The 18,122-nt window shown below is 37.0% G+C and overlaps 2 protein-coding genes and 1 long non-coding RNA gene across 4 annotated transcripts; 2 read left to right on the forward strand and 1 right to left on the reverse strand.

Moving 5' to 3' along the window:
• Nucleotides 1-1,988: 1,988 nt before the first annotated feature.
• On the reverse strand, nt 1,989-10,278 carry Gas8 (Growth arrest specific protein 8). The gene is made up of 6 exons (XM_089728605.1): nt 9,308-10,278; nt 8,164-8,856; nt 7,732-7,919; nt 3,232-3,462; nt 2,739-2,881; nt 1,989-2,457 (listed from the first exon to the last, which is right to left on the reverse strand). Exons 1-6 carry the CDS (start codon nt 9,366-9,368, stop codon nt 2,376-2,378), a joined length of 1,398 nt encoding a protein of 465 aa, XP_089584731.1. The 5' UTR covers nt 9,369-10,278; the 3' UTR covers nt 1,989-2,375.
• LOC149502597 (uncharacterized) lies at nt 3,524-7,349 on the forward strand. The gene is made up of 2 exons (XR_016323299.1): nt 3,524-4,646; nt 5,786-7,349. It is a non-coding gene; the product is annotated as an uncharacterized LOC149502597 (long non-coding RNA).
• Nucleotides 10,279-10,901: 623 nt separating the features above from the next.
• On the forward strand, nt 10,902-14,278 carry LOC114241245 (uncharacterized). 2 transcript variants are annotated; one of them, XM_028172039.2, is made up of 4 exons: nt 10,902-11,232; nt 11,962-12,135; nt 13,000-13,092; nt 13,994-14,278. In XM_028172039.2, exons 1-4 carry the CDS (start codon nt 10,990-10,992, stop codon nt 14,249-14,251), a joined length of 768 nt encoding a protein of 255 aa, XP_028027840.1. In that variant the 5' UTR covers nt 10,902-10,989; the 3' UTR covers nt 14,252-14,278. The 2 variants fall into 2 exon arrangements, with proteins under 2 accessions (XP_028027840.1, XP_089584692.1); XM_089728566.1 differs by having other exon boundaries at nt 11,962-12,078.
• The last annotated feature ends 3,844 nt before the right edge of the window (nt 14,279-18,122 follow it).

The raw sequence follows: 18,122 nt of genomic DNA on the forward strand, positions 1-18,122 counted from the left end.
ACGGCCCACCTGATGGTGAGTGGTTACCGTCGCCCATGGACTGTAACTGCGTGATGTGATGTCTCTAGTATTGTTTATATTAGAAATGTAAGCATTAAAACTGTTAAAATTAAATATGATTGAAAATTAAAGAAATGTATGTATCACGTAGCAGTTTTCTAAGTTACGTGTTGAAATAACAAAACATTCTTGTGTGTTGATAAAATGTTATATAAACATATTTGTAGGCAAAACAATTTGCTACAAATTATGATTATACAATTTTTCGGTAAGACAAATGGTTCCGTGATATCGCGAAAAATATTTTTGACACCTTTTTCCAAGATGGCGGCCGGGGACCAAGGGAGACGACCCCACAAACTTGAGGTTAAGCTTCTATTGACCATATGTCACAAAAATGAAATTGCATCCAAGACGTTTTTGCGAAAAATCCTTTATATGTCCATTAAGTCTTAAATCTCCGATCACTTTACCTAATTATCTGAAGTTCGTGTCTGTATTTCATCATTTTCGTATCGAAGAACCTTCGATCATCAATAGTGTTGATCGAAGCGAAGAACGAAAGAATAGTAACGTAATTCAAATCTAAACGCTTCTTAAGTCTACTTTAAGCTTGTACTAACAATCGAAGAACCTTAAGAGCGTCCTCAATTTTATTTTAAAAATATATTAGGTACCTATGATAAAAAAAAACAGAAATTTGCCACTTTGCATTGAATACAAAGGATACTTTGTATATTTTTAGCGAGTAAAAAATTTTCGTGAACGTATAAGCAATTAATCGATATCATAAAACGAAATCCATGTCAAATTATTTTCAAATGTGTGCGTTTATGTGTATTATTTTCAAAACTGAAATTTTGGTGTGTGTATAGTTCAGTGATTCTCAACCATTGTTCCGCGGCACTTTTGTGTGCCGCCAAATTTCAAAAGTGTGCCGCCAAATTTTTCGAATATATAATAATGTTAATATTATTAAATTATATCATTTTAAAAGAAAAAATATTTTAAACATGCATATATATTTAAATCCACAAACAAAAAAAATTAGTATATTTAAGTTTATTTCGTATATTAAAATTTTTTGATAAACTGTTTATGCAGTGTGTTGTAGTAAGTAAATAATTTTTATCTTTTTTTTTTGTGTGCCGCCAAATTTTGAAATCGTTAAATATGTGCTGCAACAAAAAAAAAGGTTGAGAATCACTGGTGTAGTTAGTTAAGGGTGAATCTTGAATCATTATTTCGAATTCGTTATTAATTGATAATGTTCTATGTATAATTTCAAGCTTATCGCGTTTAATTGTATTTATATAATACTTAAATATTTTTTTCGTTTTTATTGTAACTAACACAAGTAATATTTTCTAAAACAAAAAGCCATCACTATTTTAATAATTTACGACACTTTTTACAAAGTTTCTTTGTGATTATGAAAATAGCATTTCTCGTAAGTATTAAGTATTACTGTTAATTTTAAATATTTTCAAAAAAATTATTACTTTTAATGCGTGAATTATTTATGGCTAAGCTACAAAAGTATTAAAAAAAAAAAAACATTCTAATACAAATACCTTGTTGATTTTTATAAATTCACCTACCCATGTATATTACGTTGTAAATAACATTTTCAATTCGTTCTTAACGTGCAAAAACTAAGTTATGGAAAAGAAAATTGTTAATTTAAAAATAAATAAATATATATATTAATTCCATAAATAGTATATAATATATAGTAAACGTTTGTAAATGCAATTAAAAATCGCTAAAATGCAAGCTGAAAGGTTCAAAAAATGTTTGACGCCTTTTCATTTCAAACTATTGCCTTATGAATGTTTTGTACATAATTAAATTAAAATGATACTAAAAAAAAAAACGTTAGTAGGAAATAAAACACTTATTGGCTTCATTTTTTTGGTTTTATTTTTCTGGCACCGGCAGGTCAACGAAAACATCGACCTCATATTTTAAGGTTCGTTCATTCATATTGTGATATTAATGGTTCCAGTAACTACCAACAGCGCCTCTAGCGGCAAACATAGGCAAACGTTCCAACTCCATACAAACTTTAGTTAACTTTTACGCTATCGAGAACGTTAAAAAACTTGCACTAAGTACAATGGCTGATCGCTGTCAGATCTATCAGGTAGCTTTATCGCTATCACAAACAATCCCACTAAATCGTACGCAGTCGCCCGGCTCTGCCTATGTCATTATCGGTGATCTTAGATGGTGGTGACAGCTTATTACGAAAAAAGAAAAAAAAAGGATTTTCAAAAATATTTTCCTATTTACAATTTCTCCTCAAAACAATTTAGATAGGTACAACTTTTGCAATTATATTATACAATTTTTTTTAGTTATATTTCTAACATTCATTGATCTTTCGTCACTAATCCTGCTGGTCCTTGACCTATTACAGGCGATACTCCGGCCACCGCAACGGCTTTTAATGGTCTGAAAAAAAATATAATACCTTTAATAAATAACATCTTGGGTTTTGTAATAGTGACATCTCGTGGATACGTTTTGTACTATATAAACTTTTTCTCATAACATTAAATTTGTAGTTCATAAATTTTGCAAACAGCGCCATCTGTCAAAATCACGATAATACACTTTCAAACGTTTAAATTTTCAAATATTTTCATTTTATCAAACTAGATGTCGCTTAGATAAACTTTATTTATTAGTTTTCATTATACACCATAGATGGCGCTAAATTTAAATTTACTCACTTGAAACCGAGTTCTTCTGGAGGCACTCCTAATTTCGCTAGTTTCGCTTCGTAAGTCGCGAGTAGATCATCATGCGCCTTCCGAAGTCGAGCGGCTTCATACCGAAGATCTTCTACTTGGGTGTCTTTGAGTTTGAGTAGTTCCTTTTTAAATTAATTAATACTAAGTGAGTACAATGTAAAACCCATGAAAAAGTTACTACTGTTAAGAGGAAGTATTTTTTTATTTAGCGCATACATAAGTGGACGAGCTCACAGCCCACCTGGTTTTAAGTGTTAAGGTCGTGTTTCCGATCCGGTGGTAGATTCTGCGTAGCACGGCTCTTGCTAGGGATAGTGCTAGCAACGTCGTCAGGTTTGAGTACGGTTAGCTCACTTACTTGTTAAGGCTACGCTGAAATGGTCTCTAAAGACCATCAGCGTAGGTAGGAAAAAAAAAGGAAGAGGGGCGAAACAGCCGGATTCATTTATCGGTAATAAAAATATTAACTCACATGCAGTTCTCTCGGTCCTAAATCTCTTGCTTCCATGTTTTTCAACTTGGTTTCCAGTAGGGCCGTTTTCAACGAAGCCCTCTGTTGTACTTCTAGTACGGCTCTCGAAAATCTAGCCTTCAGTTCGTCTCTTTCAGCTAGCACTCTGTCGAAGCGTATTTGGAGCACTTCGTATTCCCATTTCAAGACTTCGAACTGTTTCTCTAGAGTTGCTAGCTGTTTCGTTTTTGCCTGTATTTTAATATAGTTATTGATTTAATAAAGTGGGTGGCAATATTATATATGGGCGCAAACGCCACTGTTGGCAATAATTAACATAATAATATATAGATTAGTTTATTATATGTTAATATTTATTTATTATTAGCAACAAAACTGTTATTCTACCATATTTAATAATTAGCAGACACTGTTTTGATGTGAAAATGTTCAGAATATGTTTAATGTTTATATTATTGTTTAAAAACCCAAATGACTGTATAAATGATTAAATATGAATAAAGCACAAATATTAATAATAATTTATATTATAATTAACACTACTAATAATTTAATTCAGTATTGTAATTGTTATGCAATTATGTTGTTGGCGCCATCTATTATTAGGCTGGATAATAACAATGTTAGTTAATATTACTTAAAAGTAATTCATGTAAAGTAAATTAAATGTGAGTCATGTAAAATCACTAAAATATGTATTTTGAATATTAAGCTATGTTTTGTGAATTGTTTCGCAGTAATTACATTTGTTTGTATAAAAGAAGTTGTAGTTGCTATAACCAACACAAAATGGCTAATTGTGTAAAAACCACTGAATAACTCAGGCGTGGCTTTTTGTTGTAAACAAGTAATGTTAAAGTTTTATAGAATTGTATTGTATTTTCATTGTAAAAGAAGTTATGTGTGTAAATCCTGGCTTAACGCCGACATCAGAAGTGGGATCGCAGCCCCAAAATTAATCGTAAGCCTCCGAATGAAGTAGCCCACTGTTGAACAAGTGATGGGTCTCTCAACCTGTATTAAAAAGGCGAAAAGTGATGATAGCTGCAAATGCTGTACCCTTGTAGTGGCATTATAACTTTTATTTGCCGCCGTTCAACTCCGATGAGGGCGTGACATCAAGACCGATGCGGAAATGTGGACGAAACTATCATGAAGCTAATTGTTTCATCGCATGAACATCGAGTTCAAAAGAGCAAGCAAGACATAAGCCGATATCTGGTCTTTGTATTGAACCGCATTGGAGCAAGTGAGGGATGAACTGATCCATGCATTCAGTAAAGTTGTGGATATTTAAAATGAGTTCTAGACCGTGGATGTTTTGGAAAAGCTACTGACGCTGAGATGGTAAAAATACTGATTTCAGGTATTTATCTTAAATTTATTCGATCCAAGTTATTGAGAAATACGCTGTGGTATGTATTTCGCTTCCTAAATAATATCGATTCTAAAAACGTTCCGAAAGCGTCAAATTGAAAATATACTGTAAATATAATGTTAATAATCTAAACATAACTCAGTTTTATCACAATCACATAATGATTCCTTCAGTTTTCGTGGCACTTTTAGTAACACTAAAGTTTTAAATGTGGTTACTGCGTCACTTGCGTCATTTCGAGAAAACTTGTTACCGCCGTCAAGATGACAAACGTATCACCACAATTAAGACTTAAATCATTGCAGATCTAGTTTAGTAAGCTAAACAACTTCATGTAAAGTTTTTGAGCATAAGGAGTCAACTGATTTCAAAACAAAGCATTGTGACTTTTAATGGAGAAAAATACTAGAACTATTATAGAATTTCATATGGTAATCATAATCATATGGTAATACTGACAGTCTTGCTGACATCCTAATAGGTTTTAATCTTTTAAAAATAACTTCTCAGTGTTGCACTCTTTGAGGAGAACTTATCTATTTTTATAAGTTTATATCCAGTGAATGCTCAAGTTTGGAGTCATTATTCAATCATCATGTAACTTTTGCAAATCATGTCTCATAGATGGTGATCAGGCAGATAAAAGTTGGATTTGAAATAATTAATTTGGATAGGATAGTACAACGCTGTACATACTGTATGTCTCCTGTTTATTGTGAGGAGTTCAAGCATATTACAATAAAAATATAAATAAACTTTTAATAATATGCCATAATAAGAGACAGCTCATCCCTGTTCAGCAGCTCCATATTATTACTTTTCCTTTCATAATTATTTATTTTTGGATGAGTGATTAACTCTCTGCGCCCTAGGTTTCTAGTGGGGGTGCTGCTTTATTATTAGTCAAGAAAAAGGATGGCAAAGATCTCTATGTGATTTCTGTTTTTAAAATCTTAGTTCCATTTTTGGAAACCTGTCACTTTTAAAAATTCACCAAGATAAAAGATAATTCAGGAGTTTCAAAAACTTGTGAACAATATGAAATTCAGTACCACATTATTGCAAAGAGAGCGAGCATGGTCAACAGGCATGCTGAACTTATTGATGGGTCATAAATGTCACATGTTTGTAAAATATCAATTAATAAGATCTGACAGGCAGCTTTAAGAATTACAGTTGATTAAAAGCTGCAGCACAACAATAAAACAAAAATGCAGAGGCATTAGAAGGATGATGTTCCCTACCAGTCATTAAAATAAAGCAAATTGAAAATGGTCCGCTGAATGATGAATTAGGGGAAATTGAATCAGCTGGTAAAAAATGGATGGACGAGCGGTCTCTGTCATCTAATGTGTTTTGGTAAAGGTAAAGGTTTAGTAATGGTAACGGTTTGATATAGGTAAATCTATCCTCTTAATGTCAGAGGATTCTGATAACTGACAAATTGACCGTATGGGCAGAGAGATTTGTTCTGCTGTAAAATGATTTATAATTTGTTATGGTATCTACTTTTATTTTCCTATCCAATTATCCTTCCTAAAACGCTGGCGGGCCACCATGCGAATCCTTAAACCTGGTCTTGTTGGCTAGATCCCGTATGGGTGATGCCTTATGAGTTGGCTAGATCCCGTATGGGTGATGCCTTATGAGTTGGCTAGATCCCGTATGGGTGATGCCTTATGAGTTGGCTAGATCCCGAATGGGTGATGCCTTATGAGTTGGCTAGATCCCGAATGGGTGATGCCTTATGAGTTGGCTAGATCCCGAATGGGTGATGCCTTTTGGGTTGGCTAGATCCCGAGAGGGTGATGCCTTGTGGGTTGGCTAGATCCCAAGTGGGTGATGCCTTGTGAGTTGGCTAGATCCCGAATGGGTGATGCCGAGTGTGTTGGCTAGATCCCGTAAGGGTGATGCCTGGTAAGTTGGCTAGATCCTGTAAGGGTGATGGCTTGCGAGTTAACTAGACTCGTATGGGTGATGCTTTGTGTGTTTGGTAAATCCCGTTGGGTAATCCTCTTGTGTGTTAGCTAGATCTCGTAAGGGTGAATGGTGCCTTGTGTGTTGGGCAGATCCCAGTAGGGGATATGCCTTGTTTACTGTTATGTGAAATGCTAAAACAGCGCAAGGGACGCGCTGGAATCAGTATGGCCGTATGGGCGCAAACGCCACTGTTGGCAATAATTAACATAATAATATATAGATTAGTTTATTATATGTTAATATTTATTTATTATTAGCAACAAAACTGTTATTCTACCATATTTAATAATTAGCAGACACTGTTTTGATGTGAAAATGTTCAGAATATGTTTAATGTTTATATTATTGTTTAAAAACCCAAATGACTGTATAAATGATTAAATATGAATAAAGCACAAATATTAATAATAATTTATATTATAATTAACACTACTAATAATTTAATTCAGTATTGTAATTGTTATGCAATTATGTTGTTGGCGCCATCTATTATTAGGCTGGATAATAACAATGTTAGTTAATATTACTTAAAAGTAATTCATGTAAAGTAAATTAAATGTGAGTCATGTAAAATCACTAAAATATGTATTTTGAATATTAAGCTATGTTTTGTGAATTGTTTCGCAGTAATTACATTTGTTTGTATAAAAGAAGTTGTAGTTGCTATAACCAACACAAAATGGCTAATTGTGTAAAAACCACTGAATAACTCAGGCGTGGCTTTTTGTTGTAAACAAGTAATGTTAAAGTTTTATAGAATTGTATTGTATTTTCATTGTAAAAGAAGTTATGTGTGTAAATCCTGGCTTAACGCCGACATATACGTACTTAACAAATGTTCACGATTGACTTCCACGGTGAAGGAATAACATCGTGTAATAAAAATCAAACCCGCAAAATTATAATTTGCGTAATTACTGGTGGTAGGACCTCTTGTGAGTCCGCACGGGTAGGTATCACCACCCCGCCATTTCTGCCGTGAAGCAGTAATGCGTTTCGGTTTGAAGGGTGGGGCATCCGTTGTAACTATACTGAGACCTTAGAACTTATTATGAAGGTGGGTGGCGGTGTTTACTTTGTAGATGTCTATGGGCTGCGGTAACCACTTAACACTAGCTTAACACTAGGCTACTAATACTCACAGCTAAAGCAGCTTTGTCCCTATCATAGTTCGACATTTGCCGTTTTAGTTCCTTGTTGTCGATGATGGCTGCTTCTAAAGGCTCTCGAAGACCTTTCGCTTCTGCTACTGCATCTCTCGCGATCTTCTCGGCGCGTTCTTTAACTTTCTGCATATCTTCCATCTGTTGCTTGAGGCTACTGATTAAGCCTTTAGGAAAAGAGCAATTTAACATTAAAATTAGATATTTATTTTGGGTCTGCAAATTTATATCACAATATTTTTAACAATTCTTTTTCATAATCAAAGAGGAATCTTTTCCTAGAAAACTTTTAGCAAATGAAAGTATCGTTAACCATTACAATTCTAATAAAAATATTGAATTACATATTATTGAAGTTACATTTTGAAACCGCGCTAAAAGATAATAAAATCGTAAAATTTAAGCTCTTACCCAAATTGTTCAAAGTGATATCGTTGTAGTAGTTCTTTAAGTCGGCAAAAGCTCTTTCGTGATGGGCTATCAATTCAGACAGCTGTTTATTCTTTCTCTCTTCGACTTCAGCTATTTCGGTTCTATGTTTTACTGTCAACTCTACCTTAGTCTCTTGAAGCTTCTTTTCAGCTTTTTCTTCTATTTGTCTTGCTTTTTCTTCAAATTCTTCTCTCGTCTTAGAGAGGTCTTCGGCATGCATTAGTTTAGCTCTCCGCAGTTCGTCTTGAGCAGCTAGTGCTTTCTCTCTCATTTCTTGTCTTAGTGCTCTTTTGTCATTCAAAAGCTCGAGTTCTTGTTCAGCGTGTTCTTCCTTAGCAGCTTTTAAAGCCACGAGATTTTCCGCCCTCAAAGCGGCTGCAGCAGCTTGCTGTTCGTACTTTAGATGTTTTATCTTCTGCTTCTCTGTTTCAAGAAGTGCTTCATTTTCTTCTTGTGCTTCCTCTGTAGCTCTCTCTCGGTTACGAAGTTCAGCTTTAGCCTCATCTAGTTGTTGTCTAGTAATTTCCCAGAACGTTCGGATCTTGTCTCTTTCTAACTGAAAGTAATTACGTTCTTCCCTTTCTTTGTCTAATTCTTCTTTCACTCTAAGAGTGAATTGTTCTAGTTTCTCTCTTGTCATTTCAGAAGTGTCGACTCCATCAATAACGATGGCTGAAACAATACATATATTTTAAGTTTTAAATTTAAATGAGTCGGAGTTTTAATAAAAAGTAGTAGTAGCTCTTTTTGAAGTTCAACAAGTTTCATTTATGTTGAATAAAATAAACTTGATTTGATTTGAATAATGAATACATTACAGTAGGGCTAATATCATGTTGCATTTAAACATGTTAGACAATTAAGTTTTACTGGTGGTAGGCCCTCTTGTGAGTCCGCGCGGGTAGGTATCACCACCTTACCTATTTCTGCCGTGAAGCAGTAATGTGTTTCGGTCTGAAGGGTAGGGGAGCCTTTGTAACTATACTGAGATCTTAGAACTTATATCTCAAAGTGGGTGGCACATTTACATTGTAGATGTCTATGGGCTCCAGTAACCACTTAACACCAGGTGGGCTGTGAGCCCGTCCATCTATCTAAGCAATAAAAAAAAATTAAGTTTTACCTGCCGCCTTCTTAGCACCGCCTTTTCCTCCTTTGGGCGGCTGAAAAATATTATAAAACATTGTTAAATACTCAATAACGTTTAGAATGCTTCCTCAGAACCTAATGTAGGTGAAGTTAATAATGGAGCATACTCACTAGGTAATAAAATCAAATTACATACAAATTCTTTTTGCAATCAGCGGGTGTGGTAGCCATTTTCCACCGGTATTATTTCGGACCATTTCTTATAAAAAACAAAGAGTAGCAGCTTATCTGGTGACCCTTCTCTACTTATAGTCGGTCAAACCCGAAATGGTCACTACCCAGATCTAACCCAGGATTTGATTCCAAAAAGTAAATAAAGACTATACCAGAGCTTTGAAGGGATCCAGACTATTTAAATAAAGAATCAACTTACCATTTTGTTTATTTATTAATATTTAAGTAGCGTGATAGTTAAACTGAATTTGACAACAAATAAGGAAGACAAATCGTTGTCATGGATTGTGATTAAACAAAGCAGTTGTCATAGCAACGGTTTCTTCGACAATATTTTTCTATTACGATACGGGCTATTGGGACTATATCATTGGGTAACGTTTTACAAGCTAGATAAAAAGTTTAATAATAAAAGTTTTGCTTGATTTAATGGAATAATGGCCTAGCTGATGGTGGGTGGTTACTATCGATCATGGACATCAGTAATGCCGAGAGCACAGCCAGATCGCTGTCTAACTCTGAATCAAGTTTAAGCAAACAACTCAGCGATGTTTTTATCTTACTTATTGCGCTTGTATGCGACTCTGTGTGGTAGTACTAATACTTCATTTTCAATTCAATTTTGTTTATGATTTTATAGGTTTTTTGCACAGAACCCTGTCCCTGAGTTATCTGCTATTGAAAATCGGTCTAATCGCTTCAATTTTTAGATCTTTTCTTATAGTTTAAATAGGCAGTCTAGCTCACGGCTCACCTGGTATTAAGTGTTAACCGGAGTCCATAAACATCTACATAAACATCTACAATGTAAATGTCGCCCCCCACCTAGAGACATGAGTTGTGGGGTCCCAGTTTTAACAGTACAACGGTAGCTCCACCCTTCAAACTGAAACGCATTACTGCTTCACGGCAGAAATAGGTAAGGTGGTGATACCTACCCGTGCGGACTCACAAGACGTCCTACCACCAGTAATTACGCAAATTATAATTCTGCGGGCTTGATTTTTATTACACGATGTTATTCTTTCACCGCGGAAGTCAATCGTGAACGATTGTTAAGTACTTGTTTCATTAGACAAATTTTTACCCGTCTGCGGGATTCGAATACTGTTGCATCACTAGATACGAACGCACCGGACGTCTTATCCTTTAGGCCAAGACGACTTCAAGTATTTCGGGCGTCTTGTAAACAGCTTGCCTGTATCTGCCGCTAAGCTGTAATATCTTCCTTTTTGAAGGGGCGCCATCCACTTAGCACCAGGTAGGTCTTGAGCTCGTTCACAAACCCAAGCCACGAAAAAAACTCGGCGTGAAAAGGCAAGCCGTGTTCTATTTACATTTCAAAATAAGCAATCACGTTGACACCTGTCAAAGATGTCATGATTTGACGTCATTTCATTATACACTGACAAATTCGACGTGCCGCACGCTATAGTATGTGAAAGTAACAAAATTTTAAAATTTTCCGTTCACCAAATCAAAATGCTGGTACAAACGTTGAGCACTTTGATGTACACTTTCGTCTTTTTAAGTTTATTCCTGGTCGATTATTTGTTAGGCAATGGTTTCGTTGATATGTTCCAAACGATATTCTGCAAGATAGCTTGTTTCGTGAAGAAAACATTGCGAGAGGAGGCGAAAAAAACGCAATTGGTTGGCAAGGAGAATCCGATTAGCATTCCGGTCATATTCATCGAAATACTGGTTTTGTCATTGACTATTGCCGTGAGTATTGTGGTATTTGGCACCTTAAAACTAACGGCCATACAGTTCAGATTAAAGTTAGTGTTGTTTAGAAGTATATTGAGCAACATAATATTATAAATTCAGGTTGTATTGTCAACCTGTCAGGATAAGTCCTTAGAGGCTTACAATACGCTAAAAGACCAGAGACTACCCATCGGCCATCGCTGTAAGTCGGTGTGATACTCTGAGAATGCAGCTGAACATTCACAGGGGAAAGCATTAGTAGCTTTTTACGGCACCCCCGAGAAGAGACGTGGTGGTTCCATTCCAAGCTAACACCACACAACAATTAACCAGAAAAATCTGTGAATTCTGATCAACCGTATGTACCTACGTGTTGTTGACAAAAAAACGATATTCTTCACATATAGCCAAACTCGAGAGGCTATATGGGGCTAAGCGACATTTTTGAAACTTTACAAGAGAACAATTTAAAGTTTGAAATTTAGACAAATAAAGAAAAAAAAAATGTTTTCTCTTGTTTGAATGGTGTAAACCTAATTTTAGTTCGATTAAAAATATCAAATTTTCCCAATGAAATGAACCTTTAAGTACTTATAAATGTCGCGTTTTAAGCGAAATGTCATTTAAACTAAACAGCCCTTAACCCCCTTGAAATAAACTAACATAAAGTATTAAAGATGGACGAATTTTTACTCATGAATGCGTTGTGTTTGTACCTTAATATTTTCTTTCGTTACGTTTCAGTTCTTAAACAAGTACAAAAAGTATCGAGCCAAAGATCGTATAGATGAGTTACTGAATGAGAGCAAAGAGGCCATACGTCAGACAAACGAGTTTCTAGAGAAATGGCGACTGCGGAGGGTATCAGCGCCTTTAATGACCTCACGAAAATATCCCCTCGATTCAGTATCACGCTTAGTAATGTTCAATTTAAATTAAAAGTAGTTATGAGAACGAGGTACTGGTGGTAGGACCTCCTGTGAGTTCGCTCGGGTAGGTACCACCGCCCTGCCTATTTCTGGCGTGAAGCAGTAATGCGTTTCGGTTTGAAGGGTGGGGCAGCCGTTGCAGCTATACTGAGATCTTAGAATTTATATCTCAAGGTGGGTGGCGCATTTAATTTTTATATGTCTATGAGCTGCAGTAACCACTTAACACCAGGTAAGCTGTCCACCCATCTAAGTAATAAATAAATAAAAAAGAGTTTAATATTGGTCGACCGCAAATTGATACAGCTATGTGGTTTTTTAAGGAGTAGGTCAGAAGTATTCGTTTCGTCTACTTTTTGAGTTAGAGATCTTATCTTTCATGAACTGTTACTGGTACATCCTCATTATCCATCTCTAGTATTTAGGATGTCGTCGTGGCCTAAATGATAACACGCCCGGTGAACTCATGCGACTGTGCCAGTGTTCGAATCCCGGAGGCGGTTACCAATTTTTCTGATGAAATACGTACTTACCAAGTTATGTTCACGAATGACTTCCAATGGTAAAGGATTAACATCGTGTGATAATATAATACAAATGAAACCCGCTCAAATTATTATTTGAATAATTAGTGTTGTTAAAGTATCTTGCGAGCCCTTACTGGTAGATAACCATCGCCCTGCCTATTTCTACCTGCCTCTTCTCAACGTGGGTGACCTAATACACGTTGTTTTGTGTATGGGCTTCGATGACCATTTAAAAAGAGGAAAGCCGTGAGATTATTCACCCGTTTGTGAAATAAAAAGGGCACTTATACTCAATATATATTCATTATTAACTTTCATTGGAACAGGTGCCTACAGATTTTTCCTACTTGGACGAAGAACCCCAAGAAATCAAGCCTTTGAAGCTAGAAGTACCAATACTACACATGGCCATAATAGATGTGAGTTTGTTGGGTTTTTCGATATTGAAAAAGCTTTGTAAGAATATGTAATATTCACGGGTCCTTACCAAGTTTTTAATACGCTTTTATTAGCTTCAGACGTATGTATGTAACGGAATCTTTGAACATGATTTTGACCCCCTTCAAAACGTCGGATTAACTCGAAATTTGGTATACCTATTAAGGAAAAAATTGAAATTCAACTAAAAAATGAAAAATAAACAATAGTTAAAAAAAACTAATATAAAAATACGCTTTTATTAAAAAAAACCAACTAATAAATAGAAAACGGTTTTTACAATAAAATAATTTTTTCTTTTACACTATTTTGAAATCAAATTTATTAAAATTCATTTTCTATTTTTAAGTTGGATTTTCTATAAAAGCGTATTTTGTCAGTTTTTTAAACTATTATTTATTTATTAATAAGCTCTCGATATAAATTTAATAAAGATAATTAAAGATAATAGCTTTGTAGGGAATGTGGCATTGCGGAAGATTGAAAATTGTGGGTTGAACAAATTTTTGTACCCCCTTTAAAGTATTTGTGTACCGTAATTACCATGTATAATGCTTAATAGATCTAGTTTTAAGTTACATAAAGTTTAAGTATAATTTTATTGAATTAATGATATTAATTAGCTGTGAAAATGCTTGCTAATGTAGACTGGACTGGTTTTATCATTTTCTTCTTAATAACGAATCACTAAACGGGTGTAATCATTCTTGGGATTAAATCCCCAAGTTCCCATACCTACCTGGATGAAACTCCCATTCCCAAATCCCATTTGCGGTACAAACGCAAGATCTATCTACTACAAGTACTTTTCGATACTTCCTTCAGTTGGTTTAGTAGCAGAAAATCATTTCAAATCTCAATAAATATTTCAAATTCTCTCAGACCCTTGGGACAACAAGAAGCCTGCCCGAAAGCGGAGATGCCGGTGACACGTTCAACATTACGGATTCAACGTTATTATCTGTGACGTCGCTTCTCGAAGATGACCTAGAATCGATACCGGATCCGATTGATGATAAATTGACAGACGAATCTAATCACATCGATATGGATAATCGATTTTTGGACAGATCGAAAAGTATCGAGTTTAATAGTCGATTCTTGTGGGATGTTGTCGAAGAGGATGAGGCGTATGAGTAATTGTGTAATTCTTTTGATAACGTTGTATCAGTGTTTTGTATTTGGAATATAGAATTGCTATTTACGAGTTTTTTTTAACTTATTTAATAAGCAGCTTAATCCGCCGAGACATGCAAGAGTATGATGCTAGTATGGTCAAGAGAGTATGATGATAAATTGTTTTGGGATTACATTCAATTAGCTAAGAGTATCTAGGTATAATAATTGAGTCAAGCTTTCGATTTATTTATTAGGAAAATATATAACGAAGGCTCAGCTTATTCTAAATGTTCCCGTGACTCAAGTAATTATCGATAAATTATATCTCAACACATTCATTATAATACGCGCTACTTATAATAAAAAAATTAATATCACATTGTGAGATATTGTCTGCCCATAAGACCATGGGAAAATTTAATTACCTCACATCATATTACGGACACCCTGCGGTTAATATGACATCAAAGCAAATTCGGATTCGCACCCTTTGCCAATAATTCTGTGCAGTTGAAGACTTGCCTCAACAGCACTCATTATAGTTCGCGGCTTTGCTTGAATCCGTTTTTAGATTTTGTGTAATTACTTTTCATCTTTATTTAATACTATATTCAAAAACGTTTTTTTTTTTTCATCCGTAAACCAAATACATATTGACTTTATCAAAATTGGCACAAACAAAATTACTAATGTTCTTTTGCCAAGTTTTATCAAATAGATCATTATGATTATAATGCTTTTGGAAAATTAATATTGTAGCTTATTCGTAATTAGCATTCTACACATCTATTTAACACGTGGTTGGAGGCGTCCGGATTGGGGTCGGGGTGCAGTTGAAGTACCTCGGCCTCATTCTGGACAGTCGTTGGACCTTCCGTGCTCACTTTCAGCACCTGGTCCCTCCTTTGTTGGGGGTGGCCGGCGCGTTAAGCCGCCTTCTGCCCAACGTCGGGGGGCCTGACCAGGTGACGCGCCGTCTCTATACGGGGGTGGTGCGATCAATGGCCCTATACGGGGCGCCTGTGTGGGGCCAGTCCCTGGCCGCGGGGGTGGCGAAGCTGCTGCAACGGCCGCAACGCACCATCGCGATCAGGGTCATCCGTGGTTATCGCACCATCTCCTTTGAGGCGGCGTGTGTACTGGCTGGGACGCCGCCTTGGGCTCTGGAAGCGGAGGCGCTCGCCGCTGACTATCAGTGGCGGGCTGACCTTCGCGCCCGGGGCGTGGCGCGTCCCAGCCACAGTGTGGTCAGAGCGCGGAGGGCCCAATCTCGGCGGTCCGTGCTGGAGTCATGGTCCAGACGGCTGGCTGATCCTTCGGCCGGTCGTAGGACCGTCGAGGCGATTCGCCCGGTCCTTGTGGATTGGGTGAATCGTGACAGAGGACGCCTCACTTTCCGGCCCACGCAGGTGCTCACTGGGCATGGTTGCTTCGGTGAGTTCCTGCACCGGATCAGAGCCGAGCCGACGGCAGAGTGCCACCATTGTGATTGCGACTTGGACACGGCAGAGCATACGCTCGTCGCCTGCCCCGCATGGGAGGGGTGGCGCCGTGTCCTCGTCGCAAAAATAGGAACCGACTTGTCGTTGCCGAGTGTTGTGGCATCGATGCTCGGCGACGACGAGTCGTGGAAGGCGATGCTCGACTTCTGCGAGTGCACCATCTCGCAGAAGGAGGCGGCGGGGCGCGTGAGAGACGCACAATCCCGCCGCCGTCGAGCGGGGGCCAGGGAGGCGGATCTCGCCCAAGCCCTGGCCCTCTAAGTGTTTCGGGTCCCCCCTCACATGTCGGTCTGGGGACCGGCGAGGGGGGCCTAAGAAGACGACGTGCAAGCTGCTCTGCACGCGTTTTACGCCAGAGCATCCGGGTGAAGGAAGGCCGGCTATCCTCGACCCACGCTGGTTCTGGTCCAGCGGAGTATTCCGTAGGATAGCTCACTCTAACCGGCGCTATCTATGCGGGCTTCGGATAGCCTGCCGACCGAGAGGGCTGGTGGTCGTGGCGCCGACGACCGCCGGTCCGGCGTCCCGAGGAGGAGGGTGATGGGAGAGATGTGCTCCGCACTAAACGCTTCACTTTCCCCCCTTTGCCTCTTCATGAGTTCTGTCTCATGCGAGGTTTGGACGTTGGTTGTTGAGCGACAGGAGGTTTTAGTCAGTTCGACTCTGACATGCTCCGCCCTCTATCCCCAGTGGAGGGCGGAAGCCTGGCGATTTCCTCCTGACCAAAAAAAAAAATATCTATTTAACAAATTATAGTTCTTCTTAATCGTGACAACGAAAAACAACAGCTTAGAGCACTTTACATCTTATTTCCAGTTAAATAGAATTCCAAATTCAATGGACTTGTCAAAGTTCGCAAGTTTGTATCCGTAAACTGATGGTTTAAATTGTAAAATCATCTGGAACATGACATTTGTCATCTAAGAAAAAGAAATTATTCTCTCCACGAACGATACGATATGAACGTCTATTTATTTTTAGTTAATAAGAATAGCCATATTAATATAGTCAGAAAATCGGAGTGATACTGGTCAGGCAGTTTATTGTCAGAAAATGACAATAAAATTTTCACGTATAACAGCAAATCTAAGTTTGTCAATAAGGCGAGGCTTAATATGCACGTTCTGTCATAGAGTGACAATATAATGAGCGTTTGACACTGGGGGTGTGCGCTATCGACGGGATATAAATGCCTTTGTGGGATTATGGTATTTGAAAATCTGAAGTAAGGATTGAGTTGTACAACAAAATTTATTTGTCCGTTTTTTTCTTCTTATTGTTCCATTTTCTCTTCACTTTCTTGTTCTTTCGAATGAAGGTGTTGGTGTTAAATTTCGGCTATTTTCAACCCGACTTGATTATTTGATATTGAGTAAATCTAAGACATGCGATTAACCTCAAAATTTGGGCGCGTATCAAGCATGCACCGATACTTTGGCCATACAAATTAAAAATGAATTTAAATATTTTTATTTAGTTAAGTAGTAAGCTTTTTTTCCCCCACCTTTTTACGGGTGCCTAAGAGGCTTCCAATTACAGCCGGACGAATAGGTGAGCTCAACCTAAGATAATTTGCTGAGACTAGGCCCAGCAAGAGCAGTGCTGCGCTGAATCTACCACCGAATCGGAATCGCGGTCCACTGAGAAGATCCGGCGAGAAACTTAGTGGGCTGTGTCTATGGGAATAAAGCGTGTCTTTAAAACTACAAATGTATCGTATTACTTTCTTGGCAATTACAGGTAAAAGGTAAAATACTATGCAGTGTATCAAGCTTATTTAACTAATCCCAAACGAAATTGGATTCAAAGTCTTTTTTATTCATAATAAAAAAAATCCAATGCAAAATACGTTACAATCCAAAATGTGGATGCCTTACTTCATTATTTTGTCAAATTTTGGATACAAGTTAGTAACACTCTCTTAGTACTTAATTGCTTGAAGAATAGCATCCCGACGTGTCTTATTCAATAGATTTCGACTCTTTCAAGATGAATGACTTCAATTACTGGTATCTTTGACCTTCGATATAATTATTTAATATCAGATTTGCCATTACTATCCTCAATAATGAGTGAAATAAAATTCATAAAATTTATTTTATCTATATATTTTTTTTAAATTTATTCGAAACAGATTGTTCCAAATTGACAAAAACTTTTCTGAACGTTTTGAAATCAGAACAAAATATAATTGTGTTTTTGTAATATCACTCCACATTTCCCCCTAATTTTGGGCAACTGTAATCGTAGTGGTGCTTCCTTTGTGGGATCAAGCAGCTTATATCAGGGGATTATGGCGCTTATTACCGGGGCATTAGGAATTTATTATGCATGATTTAACGATAATGAAGTACGGGGATGTTTTACGACAGCTCACGTAATTGATTTTA

The sequence above is a fragment of the Bombyx mandarina genome, chromosome 07 (assembly GCF_030267445.1).
Source record: "Bombyx mandarina strain Sakado chromosome 07, ASM3026744v2".
Taxonomy (NCBI): domain Eukaryota; kingdom Metazoa; phylum Arthropoda; class Insecta; order Lepidoptera; family Bombycidae; genus Bombyx; species Bombyx mandarina.